At 34.9% G+C, this 12,485-nt stretch overlaps 2 protein-coding genes across 2 annotated transcripts; both read right to left on the minus strand.

Moving 5' to 3' along the window:
* LOC18771453 (transcription factor MYB6) lies at positions 1,192–2,915 on the minus strand. The gene is made up of 3 exons (XM_007204484.2): positions 2,443–2,915; positions 2,190–2,319; positions 1,192–2,047 (listed from the first exon to the last, which is right to left on the minus strand). The coding sequence occupies exons 1-3, from the start codon at positions 2,573–2,575 to the stop codon at positions 1,339–1,341; spliced, it is 972 nt and encodes a 323-aa protein (XP_007204546.1). The 5' UTR covers positions 2,576–2,915; the 3' UTR covers positions 1,192–1,338.
* On the minus strand, positions 8,757–10,160 carry LOC18771558 (transcription repressor MYB6). Its single transcript, XM_007203070.2, has 3 exons — positions 9,915–10,160; positions 9,661–9,790; positions 8,757–9,571 (listed from the first exon to the last, which is right to left on the minus strand). Exons 1-3 carry the CDS (start codon positions 10,045–10,047, stop codon positions 8,938–8,940), a joined length of 897 nt encoding a protein of 298 aa, XP_007203132.1. The 5' UTR covers positions 10,048–10,160; the 3' UTR covers positions 8,757–8,937.

Genomic DNA, 12,485 nt, shown 5'->3' on the forward strand with positions numbered 1-12,485 from the left:
CATAAGGCATGCATGATTGTCTAACATTTTGGTTTAATAAACCAATTTAGCTCGTTGAATTTATCTTATGGATTGTTGACCTTCAAAGTTTGGGTGGAAAGACTAATTGGTTTAATAAATCATTTTTAACCTCTTGTTTTTATGGCATTAGTCATACTAGTTTTAAGAAAAAAGGTGTCACACTCACACACATGCTTATTTTTTTTTCAAACTTCAACTATTTTGTTTAGAACAAAGCTTGACTCTTCAAACTTTGCTCGAGTTATGTTTGATTTATTTTGAATTTATCATAATTAAGAAGAATGAAAAATGGAAGTTTTTTTTTTTTTTTGGGTGGTGAAATAAGGGATTAACTCCTAAACACGCAAAAACTAAATAACAAAGAAATCGAAGTCATTGTCTTGATTTGAGATAAATTATACATGTTTAAGTAGGTTCTTAACAATTTTCCAATATAATTAATTACACAAATTGGACCCCATAAATAAATGTTAACCATGTATTCAATGGTGAAAGGGCTGAATCTATCACCTCTTTTATGGTCAACATCGATGACTCTTAGCACGAACTGTACCAATTTTGTTGATTTCCTTCTCAATCATAGGGGGGGTCCTCCACCCATTCACGTGTATCAAAATCATTTGTTGCAATGCTTGCCTTTTCTCTTTTCCCTTCTTTTTATAGTAGGTATTTTCGACACTGTAGATGTAGTTTAGGTCAATGATTAAAGTAGTGTCTACTCCTTGCATTTGAGTTCGATTTCCCACTTCGCACATTAGAATAATTTAAAATATACCTTTGTAAAAAGAGTTATACATTTACCGCGAGACCATTGCCTTCTCTCCGAGTGGAATTCAAAATTTGATTTCCATTTGTTAATTCTTAATAAATATCTATTAACTCTTGATTAAACTTAACGGTGAGGGAATATAAATAAAGATGATTGGCACTGTTTAAAAAAAAAACAAATCACAGCTGTCTGTGACAATTGACAGCAACAAACAACGATCATACAAATTTTAATCACAATTTGGTAAAGTCCAAGTTCGTATAAAAAGTTATTGTTCCAATGCAGGACATATAAAATACACCATGAAAGCATATTCCATCGATGAATAATGCACCTCAAAAAGCAACTTAAATATATTTTCTCCTGGAATAATATAAACAAGATAAAAGTACGACTGCAACTGATAATAAATAAATAAAATCTGATTTATATAATTAAGGGTCCTCCACCACTCATTTAGTACATCTTAATTGGTTTGATTTTCGTTTTACGTAAAAGTGGCAAGAAAAATATAATTATTTTATTAATAATGATGGCAAATTATTCAACTACTCTCCAAGCCATTCTTCCCCTCCTTGATCCCCATCGAGAAAAGAGGTCAAGGAATGGAAATTAAGAACCAAATTTGGTTGAACTTGAACACAATCGTGGCTGCCAACATTCAAATGCTGCAACATTTCCTCTGAGAAAATTTGAGCTGTTTGATCCACACAGTGTGACAAACTATTGTCACGATTTTGATCAACATCGTCACAATTAATGGCCGGAAAATCAGAATTCAGGAGACTTGCTAGGCTAATCTCGTTCATGTCAAAATCCACTAGAAAATCCGAGGACGAATTTTCTTCATCAGCGATATTAGAGAAGGAGGACAATGACGATGACCCATTGTTCGTGTGGTCATCCCCTGCATGCCTATCAAACATCAATCCTCCTCTGTTGTCTTCTTCACAATGTTGGTGGCCAAGTGGGAGTTTGTGAGGGTCTGGGTTGATGAAAACTTTGGTGCACTTAGCAGCTTTGGTTCTGACCACTGGGGACATCTTGGATGGTGATGGTGAGGTCATGTTGGGAGACATGTCCTCCATAGTCTTGGCCTTTTTGGAAACTGGTTCACCATTTTTGTTGTGGTGCTTGAGATTTGAAGCAGAGCCTTGCCGCTGTTGGTCTTGGATTTTTTTGCCTAAATTGGTGTTCCAGTAGTTTTTTATTTCATTGTCTGTTCGCCCTGGAAGCCTACCAGCTATTAGAGACCATCTGGAAAAAAAATAAAAATAAAAATTTTCAAAATCAATATCAAAATCCCAATTGATCATGATGAACTTTTTTCTTTTCTTTTCCAATTACTATAATTTCATAATTAATATATTATTTAAAGCAATGAAATGGCACAAATTACCTGTTCCCCAAAAGCTTGTGAAGCCTGATGATAAGCTCTTCTTCATCTGGTGATATGTTGCCTCTCTTAATGTCTGGCCTCAGATAATTCAACCACCTAAGCCTGCAGCTCTTCCCACATCTTTTCAGACCTGCATAAATTAAGCACCAATTAATCAGAACCATTGATTTGATTTTCAAGCACAATTCAGAAAACCCACATAATCAGATACAATGAGCTAAGCAGTGCACATTTCTTTTCTCTTTTTTTTCACCTGCTTTTTTGGGGAGGTTTCTCCATCTGCCTTCACCATGGAGTTTGATGTATTCACTGAGAACTTTGTCTTCATGGGCAGTCCAAGCACCTTTGTTCAAGCCCTCCTTTGCACAACAAGCGCTTCTCCCCATTGTTTTGGTGCCTGCCTTCTCTGCTCACACCCAAAACTCTCCTTTTCACTATAGAAACTGTTTCTTCACTGCCTCTGGTTTTTTTTTTTTTCCTCCCAGTCGTGTGCTTGTTCGATTTGGTCTCCTGTGTGCTTGGAATAAGATACTTATAGCTGCACATTTTCCCCACGTTATTATTTTATTTTATTTTATATTATGGTCCCTTTTTTTTTTAGTTTGCCCAGTGGTCCTGGTTTTACCTAGCTAATCAATGGTGACAATAAATAAATCCTTTTTTTTTGCAATATTTGCTTTCGCATATGGTTGTACAATTACTAGTTGGTATTGTACAACTATATGCGAAAGCAAATATTGCAAAAAAAAGGATTTATTTATTTGATGTGCAGCTCTTTTATCACTCATCACTTAAAAATGTAAGAATTAATTAGAAATTAAGCACTTTTTATCCCAAAAATAAACAAAGGAACCCAACATTATTATACTGCCTTCATTAGCAGAGTTGGTGGATTATTTGGTGTTGTGTGAAGATTTTGTGATGAAGAAATCTGGACAGAAGAATCTTCCATACCATTACCATGTATATTATATAAATTTATAAATGACTAGTTAAACAAAAATATTATGTTGTAAACCGTTAGATGAAAACATACAAATGCTAAACACGACGTATATATATAATGCAGAAAGGTTACTGACACAATAATATTATATAATTTTCTGGTCCAATTTGACTTTGCTTTGCTTCTTTTACTCTCAAACTAACATTCCAAGACACCCTTGAAAGTTTGTTAGGGCTGCCACCTCCCTGTCCTCTCTCTCTCTCTCTCTCTCTCTCTCTCTCTCCTTCTCGAGTATGTACTATGGCCTGCATGAGGTAGAGGTTCAGCATCTAGTTTCAATCGTCCCTGTCTCCATCACGCAAATCAATTGCAGTTTCTATTTCTTTTAATTATTTAACCAAACCCATTACTTGGTCCTCTGATTGAATTGATGATAAACGATCAAACTAAGGCCACAAAATAACGTATAGGAAAAACGAGTAGAGTATTATTAGTTGGTTGAGTTGTGTGGTACTCTTTTTCTTTCTCGTAAGAAAGGCAAAGTTTTAACGATGCCACTCTAAGAGCACCTCGGTTTCTAATTGAAGTTCTTCTACTCCATCAAAAAAAATATTGATGATAAATGATAAAACACAAAAAGAGTAACCACAGCAAGATTAGCCTTAATTTGATTATCAATTATAATCACTCGTATAGTCTTTTCATAAAGTACGTCCGCACACGAGAATTATTGGTGTCATTGAAGTTGATGTGTCCTTGCTTCCACACACTATAACATATGTCAGTGTTGATTAGTTGTTCGTTCGTTGTACATGTTTCATGCAGCACAGCTCCACAGAGCACTAGTTTATAGACAAAATAACGAAAAAACCAAGAAAGACTTGGCTATCGATCCATTTTTCTTTGTCATACATTCTAGATCAAAATTTGGACTAATTTTCAGTTATATATATAGAGAGAGAGCGTTTCAATTGAGAGATTTCTCAAATAAATTTGAAGAACACTCTTGTAAAACTCGTTCTATATTTTATTTCATTAATTCAAATGTCTATTTTATATTATAGCACTTTTGATTGCATGCAAGTATACATATTGTTGCGGCCAAATCTGGACCTTGAGACTGATGTGAGTTTAGGTTTAGAATATTGGTACTTTGTTTTGTAGAAGAAATTCGTTTAGGTTGACCCATAAAACGAAAAAACCAGAAAAGATAAATCTATGGTGAGAGCTATTTATGTGAATTTGTCAAGGGGTTGTTGGCATTGGAGTAATAAATTAGGTAGTTGGTATTGCATTATAAAACTATGAAATTCTTAGAGCATTGACTTTAACTTTCACCTTGCACATGAGAAATAACTTCAAGCATTTTGTTTCCTTCAGAAAAGGTAAACTTTGGTATCTAAATCCAATAATTGAGAAACCACACCCAACTTTCAACTCCTCTTGATAGTAAATTAGTAATGGCCCCATCACTTTCTTCTCTAGAAATGTCAACATGCAAAACATACTGTCAACATATGCTGTTTTTGGGGAGGGCTATGATATGTTCACCATACTCAAAATAGGTCTCCATGATATAAGAAATGTTCAAAATGAAAATGACAAGAATTACATATACTTATAATATAGTACCCTCCATAATAGAGACGGGTATGAAATTAAGAAAAAGAGGATGCACAACTTTCCTTGTTTCGTTTAGACGGGTATGAAATTAAGAGGGGACGAAAAAGGTTTTAGTTAATGAAACGTATTCTAGATGTTGTAAAGAATAACTCACAACACATAAATTTCACTTTTTTGTTGGATCTTTCCAACTTTTAGAGAGAATTAACGAATAAAAAGTCAATCAAAGAAAAAGTGAGGTGCACAATTTTCTTCTCCTTCTCTCAAAATACTCCCTCGAAGTCGAAGTTCAATTAAAAGTGGGTTCAATTCAAGCATCTTCAAACAACAAGTCTAAGAAGACTCCAATTAATTGAAGCTAGGAACGTCACAAGGAAACTTTTTGATGAGTAGTGGTTAAGCCCAATATAAACAGGATTCATGATTGTGGCTTTATTTCTATTCTTTATTCTTGAAATATTATTGTTTTCAAAAGTAACTATATATATATATATATATATGTGTGTGTGATGTTGAAAAATATAAGTCTTGGATGATTGATTAAATAAAATTCAACTTATAATAAGTGATTTCACTTCTAATATCACTGAGACCTTTTGTGATAAAATCTCACACCTATTGGAGCTTTATAGGTGGTTAAGTTGGATAATATCAGTGTTGCTATAGTAATGGACCGATAACCTCTCTCTTTGAAATTTAACATACAATTTATTGAAAACGATGAAATTATAGAAACTAATATAGGAAGATGTAATTGTGTTGCAAATATATCTTAATAAGAAATACTCTTATTTGCATGTGTGGGTTAAAGCAGTTGAGTATGAGACATTGAGTCCGGCTTCCTTACAACAAAATTCGAATCCCCTTTCTATTTTCACTTAAGTTCAAATATTTATTCCCATAAATTAGATTAAAGTGTAGTTTAGATTATGCATTGTTTTCAAAAAAAATGCTTACTGTTCTTAACGATTGCCATGCTCCATGTGGTTGGTATATGTCGAAGTCGTATACAGACACTGAGTGAGTGACACGGTACTGGTGGATTATTAATTGCAAATTTGAATATCATCAGATTGATAATTTTATTAAATGGTTTGTGGTTGTAAAAGAATAGCAGGAAAAGAAATGGAGGATTATTATTTATTGCACTATAAATACGAAAGAGATGGCAACACAAAATTCCAATTTTGGAAATTCAGGAAATTAGACAAAAGTCATTAATTGATGGTCATGTGTCCCTTAACGAGGTGTATCAGCTCAATTTCGGATCAAACAAAATCAAATCAGTCCTCGACAAATAGATGCCTAGCTATTAGCGATGGGACAGTACATATTTGATTTTTTAAATTGAAGATGTTAATTAATACAAAAAAAATGTGGTTCCGAGTCAAACTTAAAACAAAAATTTTAAAAATAAAGATCCCAATGTGCAAGCTCGTCGCTCCGATAAAAACTTGGATGCAACGGGATGTATATTTCTGTGTGTTCGATCGTTTTCTTTATGTTTGCTGTTTTTTTCACAGTAAGATATACACGAATTATAAGAGAGAGATTTTACACATTCTATTTCATAAACAGTAAAAATTTACGACTCTAAAAAAAAGTACGAATAATAATTATTTTAGAGTGACAGTAACATCTTGCTTCCATTATTGTATTTTTGGTGAAAAACAACATTATTAGTTGTTTGTGAAATTTAGTTGGTGTGTATTAGAGTTTGAATATCAGATAGGTTTAGTGATATGGTTTACACAAATCACCAATCAGATTAAACCCAAAAGTTCCTTTGCTTTGCTACATGCCAAATGACATGTGTATCATCCCGGAGCTCTCGTTTTCAAACCAATGAAAGAGCAATGATGTGCAAAGCTGCTGATTTTCAGCAATAATTCTGGGTCCACTTCAGTTTTGATATGCCTACTGTCAATGCTAAATGATGCATAATATGTATGTAGTCAATTGGCAAGCATGCTAAATTCACAGTAGATTTGATATTCTTGGCTTCATAATTTCTTGGTTTCATATCTCTAAATTAACAATTGTATTGCGGAAGTCCTTGTACTTATTAAAAGTCGAGAACCATAATTATTGGGACCACTCCGATTTTGTAATCTATCAACTGTGCCATTTAAATTAAATGGTTCTTGGAATTTTCTCTTAGGTTTGTTCTTATTTTGGAAGTACACACAACCAACTATTCCATTGGTACTTGTTTTGGTTGGAGGAGGCCTTGTTGGAGTTGCCTCGCTTAAGGATGCAAAGGATGGTGGAAGAGCTTCTCTCAGCAAGAAAGCGATCGATCGCTTTTGCCAGGTGATTTTGAGCTCGGCGTGTTTTTTGGTTCCAGCATGAGTTTTGGGTAAGTTCTTGGTCTAGTTTGAATAGGATTGTATTTTCTTTTCCATGTAACTTTGTACTATAGTCCTATGATCTATAAATAGGCATTTTAGCACTATAATTTTCACTAACGAGTGCAAGAGAGAAAACAAGGCATCAAATTGGGTTTGAACCAAGGTGAGAGAAAAGAGAGATAGGGTTTGTGAGAGATCAAAAGGGTTCTTCATTGTAACCAAAGAGATTCTTCTACACTAGTGAATTGTTCGGGGATCACTAAAGAAGACATAGGCACAACGATGAGTTTGATATTTAGTTAATGATGGTATAGCCTTATTGTAGATGTATGGCCAATTGTAAACTGTATGAACACGAGATACTCCTAACTAAATATTGTAGCTAACTTTAACGATCAAAACCACTTGTATTAAGTTATAAACATCAAACTTTCAACGATAGGATCAGTTGGTAATGAATCTGAAGCTTATCATACGATCCATGCACATGAAGCATTGAGGAAAGTTAAAAACGCAAGTGTCTCTTTACACAAATTGCTTTTGCAAGTTTAATTAAGCTTTGGTCGGCCTGATTGGCTCCAATTTATCCAAAAATATAACTATTATCATTAAAATCAGTGCCTCACTGGCACACTCAAATATAAATCTGGACAAAGATTACATTTTATCATCGAAATTCGAAAAGCATGCATCTAATATGTTGTTTATTGTATTACAACCTGCATCGCATGTGAGATATATATTTTATCCAAATTACTTTGCAGCTGTAGAAGTTATTGAGCTAAGAAGATCAAGCTTAATTAAATTATAAATTTCAAGTGGACCGATCCATTTTGATTTATTATATTAACACGTGATTTTTTTTATAAGGTCTTTATGGGAAAAAATATATATATTTTGGTTGGGTAAATAAAAGCATGTGGGATGGTGGAAGTAAATAATTGTGGGCTCATTGGATCAATCATACAAATTACTGACAGCCACTAGCTGGGAGGATGACAAGGTTTCAGAGCTGCTGATTCAATCTCGCCATGCATCGCCCATCTCGAATATTAAATTTAAATATAATTCAGACAGAAAAAAATAGCACTAATTATAATAAATAAAAAAGAAAACTCCCTCAACCTACATTCTCATGGTATTGAAAGTCGGATGGCTTTAGCTTTCTCTGGACCACGTTTGTTTAAGAAATTTCCAGTGTCTTGACTTTACGTACATCATCATCACCAGTTTGGAAGCTACCTTCCCACATCTATGGGATTGGGATTGATATTGTCCTTTTCCATGGAAAAACAAAACAAAAACAAAAAAGTAACGGAAGTTTTTTTGCTGAATTTTCGTGCGTACATATACATATGCGTGTACAAATTATTTGTATATATGCGAAGAAAAATTATACACATAAATTTATTTGTTTGTTTGTTTGTTTGTATGCGACATTATAAATTCTATTTTATAGTAAAAATGCTTAGAAACATCGTTTCGAAGAAAAATGAAAAACTCGTGGATCCACATTTGAAGGCATAGTAAAGTAGACGACAATAATCTTTCATACTTTTTGCCGATACTTTTAACCTCTAAAATTTCACGTTCACACTTGAAACTCACTGTATATAATATGCACAACACACATCAAGAATCTTTGAAAAACTTGCCTTCAATACATACTGAAGTTGGTCATAGCAAAACATACGTACGTCTCCAAATGATTGACAACAATGTTCAACTACAAACTAACAAATTTCATCTCAGTAATGGAATGTTTTTATTCAGTACAACAGATTTGGAAAGTTTTGCAAAGTGCAAAGCTAGAGGAGCTAGCTTGATTTTAACTAATGATCCACTGATCATTATCTACTGAATTCAGAAAAGACGAAAGTGCATTGAAGCCGTCCACATCTCCATGATCATCATCATTTGGTTGAAGTGGGTCATCTTGATCCTCATCACCAGCTCTCCATTCTCCCAACCTTGCTTCACCCATCAATAAATCTTCAATCTTGGTAATTCCACACTCCAACATGTCCTGATCACAGTCGTTGATTTGTGCTTGTTGGAAATCAGAACTCAGCACATCCGGTATGAGCATGTCATTGATATCAAAATCCCTCAGAAAACCAAACGAAGAATCATGCTCCTGAGCCGCTGAAGAACACGGGCTTTCGCTGTCGGAAACAGGAGCCACGTTCGATCTTTCAAGCATTTGATCATGGCCATCCAAATGTGAGGGGATGGCAACCTTCCTGCACTTAAATGCTTTCGTACGGATCACCTGGACAGAAGACTTTGATGCCGGATTATTCGATTTTTTCGTGTCGTCTTTCGAACTAGTGCTAGAACTCCGTTGATCCTGATGAGCCTTGTCACTTCCTTGCTCTGACCTCTTGCTCAAATTGGTGTTCCAGTAGTTCTTGATTTCATTGTCTGTTCGTCCCGGCAACCTTCCAGCAATGAGTGACCACCTAATTCAAATTAGACCAAATTAGAGACACCAATTTCGTCATAATAACTTGATACCAAGAAGAGATGTCAATCTTCCATATATACATACCTGTTTCCAAGAAGCTTATGAAGTCTAACAATGAGCTCCTCTTCTTCAGGGGAAATGTTGCCTCTCTTAATATCAGGCCTAAGATAATTCAGCCAACGCAATCTGCAACTCTTCCCACAGCGGTTTAACCCTGCAGAAAAAAACAGTAGTGTTTAGTTATGAGTACATTGTCCCAAATTGTAGAAGGAAAAAACATGAAAATTGTCACATATATATATATATAATTGTTAATTTAAATAATGAACCGTACGTACCCGCTCTTGGTGGAAGGTCCCTCCATTTTCCTTCTCCGTGAGTGTTAATGTAGTTAGCAAGGGCTTTATCTTCCCAAGCAGACCATGCTCCCTTGTTCAGCCCTTCTTTATCACAGCATGGTTTTCTCCCCATCTGTCTCTCTCTCTGTTTGAGTTCAAGCACAGAATCTAGATTGGAGTGTTAAAAGCTCCGCTCCACATGGTGATCTGGACATATTTATACATGTGTGCATGTGAATGGCTGATGGGGGTCAAAAGCTTAGCTCCCACTTTTGAAGGCCAATCAATTAATGCTGGAGAAATTCACCTTAACATTTTAAATCACCATAGTACAATAATAAATGAATGTGTATGTATTCGGAGTGAAGCTAACATGGTGGCCGATGCTCTTACAAATTTATGACATAATTTTATTCAACTTGTGCTTCGTTTCTTAATATGTGCAAACATCCGTTCAGAAATATTGGGATCCCTAGATAGGGATCCTAGTTTGTAATTTTTTTTAAGTTGCACCGGAGATGAGCAGGGTTAAGCGATCTGCCGAAACCGAGAGATGTAAAAATACACCAATACCATAGAAGAGCATTCTATTTTAAAAATATTCTGTTATCAAACTTAGATTGAAAAATGAATATTTATGCCATTAAACTGGGATATAAACATCTTACATATATTATCGAACAGTCTAACAAACGAAAACATTTCCCTGCAAAAACCAATTGGGTGTATGACATTATTCGAAAATTACAGGTTTGGGTGGAATATGTATCGAGGCATCATGTGTGGAATATTTACCAGTTCCAGTGCCGTAAATTATGAGCAGAATCTGAAAGTTTGGTGTTATCTTCCCAGACTTCACTGCCCAATAGCATAATTCAACCCACGTTTCACCCACTACATGTACTCGGGACATGGGAAGAGCCATGAATCACGTGGCCTTCAAAATATTAACTTTAACCACCTTTTCTTATTTTTCTTTTACTTTTGATCCAGGGTTTTTGTTTGTGAGTGTAATTTCGTTCGTAGCTGTGGATGCAATAAGAATCCAAGGGGACCACGACGCATGATGTACTTCAGTCCAGTCTTGTTCTTCTTGTTCTTCTTCTTCGTCTTCTTCTTAACTTAACCTAACAGTAATAGTTTTGAACGTCATAGTCCCTGAAAACTGATCAACAGACACCCTGAAAATAAGAAACAAATGGTTGCTTTCATCCAGGAGTACATGTCAATTTCAAAAAATGACGAGACGAGGAGGTCTTTTAATGAAAATTCCTTGATTTAAGGCATTGGTACTCTTAAATTTTGAATTTGACTTTTGAACATTTATAGCTAAAAGAAAAATTAATAACTCATATACATCAAATAAATCTATTTGAATCTTGATAGGAAGTTACATAAACCCCCGCTGCCTAGGTACTGGCAAAAAGAAGGAGGAGAACCACCACCGTTGAGACCTTTGTGTTGAAGGAATAAATATTTGAATAATTGGGTGGTGTAGAGTTTAATAATTTTTTTCTTTTTTTTGTGGTGTGGGAGATTTGAATAAAAGTTATTTTATGAGTTTTTTTCTCGCTCATCAGATTTAGGAGCTCCTAGAAATCTCTCTATTTTAAGAGTGCTTATTAGGACTTGGTCTAACATAATCACGTGGCCTTGAAATTATTAACTTTAACCAACCCAAGATTATTGTGACGTGTATAAAATTTTGCACATTTTGGTTCTTTTTATATGAATGCATTAGTCCACCAAGCCACAACGAGAATTAATTCCACCACAAATTGCAAAGGGACCACGACGCACGATACTCCTCCTACCTCTTATCACCAAGGCACCCTCAAAACTGATCAGCTCATGCACCATGTTCTCCGGAAACCCAGAATGCCATGACAGCAACCCCAAGGATCCAAGACACCAGCTTATGACAGCTCACGTTGGATATTATGAACCACAAAATTAATAATTTGTACTCTTTCTAAAAGACAGCAAATTCCCCTTCTCGTTCTAATTTCTAATAGAACTTCCAACAAAAACTAGTTTGGTTGCCTCTCGTAGTTGTTCCTTGAATTTCTCCAGACGTACATGTCATCAATTGATGTTATTTTTTCCAAGGCAAAATGGCGAAACCAAATTCAACCCAAAAACCAAAGCTTAAATGATTATAAGAAAGAAACAGAAATTCCATCGAACCTGATTGATTTTGTCTTGGTGGGAGTACTGAATTATTCCCAAAGTCCTTGTGAGCTGACATATCTCCATGCCTACTATTTTTTATGCATCATATTTCTTAGATTTTTACATTTGTAAATACCCATGAAAATAAATGAAAGAAAAACAAGAGAGATTCCATGAGATTTCGTATGGTGTGTGTAAAGAGCTAGAATATGTACAAATACAATGATAGGCAATGACAGCTGTGAGAATAGCAATATTGAACAGAGTTTAACAGAGAAAAGCAGAGATCTTAGAAGAAGAATTGATGTATTCATACTTGATTATTCAACACAGTACAGTAATCGGTTTTATACTAGCTTGACAAAGCTTTGTGTACACGTTTCTAACCTCTTAGCCTTT

Source organism: Prunus persica, chromosome G7 (assembly GCF_000346465.2).
Source record: "Prunus persica cultivar Lovell chromosome G7, Prunus_persica_NCBIv2, whole genome shotgun sequence".
NCBI lineage: Eukaryota > Viridiplantae > Streptophyta > Magnoliopsida > Rosales > Rosaceae > Prunus > Prunus persica.

What these genes read in the sequence shown, in the direction of transcription:
- LOC18771453 (XM_007204484.2), bottom strand. Translation starts at nt 2,575, where the DNA reads ATGGGGAGAAGCGCTTGTTGTGCAAAGGAGGGCTTGAACAAAGGTGCT. An exon ending in AAACCTCCCCAAAAAAGCAG is followed by an intron (nt 2,320 to 2,442) that starts GTGAAAAAAAAG and finishes TAATTTATGCAG; the next exon opens with GTCTGAAAAGATGTGGGAAG. An exon ending in CACAAGCTTTTGGGGAACAG is followed by an intron (nt 2,048 to 2,189) that starts GTAATTTGTGCC and finishes TTTTTTTTCCAG; the next exon opens with ATGGTCTCTAATAGCTGGTA.
- LOC18771558 (XM_007203070.2), bottom strand. Translation starts at nt 10,047, where the DNA reads ATGGGGAGAAAACCATGCTGTGATAAAGAAGGGCTGAACAAGGGAGCA. An exon ending in GGACCTTCCACCAAGAGCGG is followed by an intron (nt 9,791 to 9,914) that starts GTACGTACGGTT and finishes TTTTTTCTGCAG; the next exon opens with GGTTAAACCGCTGTGGGAAG. An exon ending in CATAAGCTTCTTGGAAACAG is followed by an intron (nt 9,572 to 9,660) that starts GTATGTATATAT and finishes AATTTGAATTAG; the next exon opens with GTGGTCACTCATTGCTGGAA.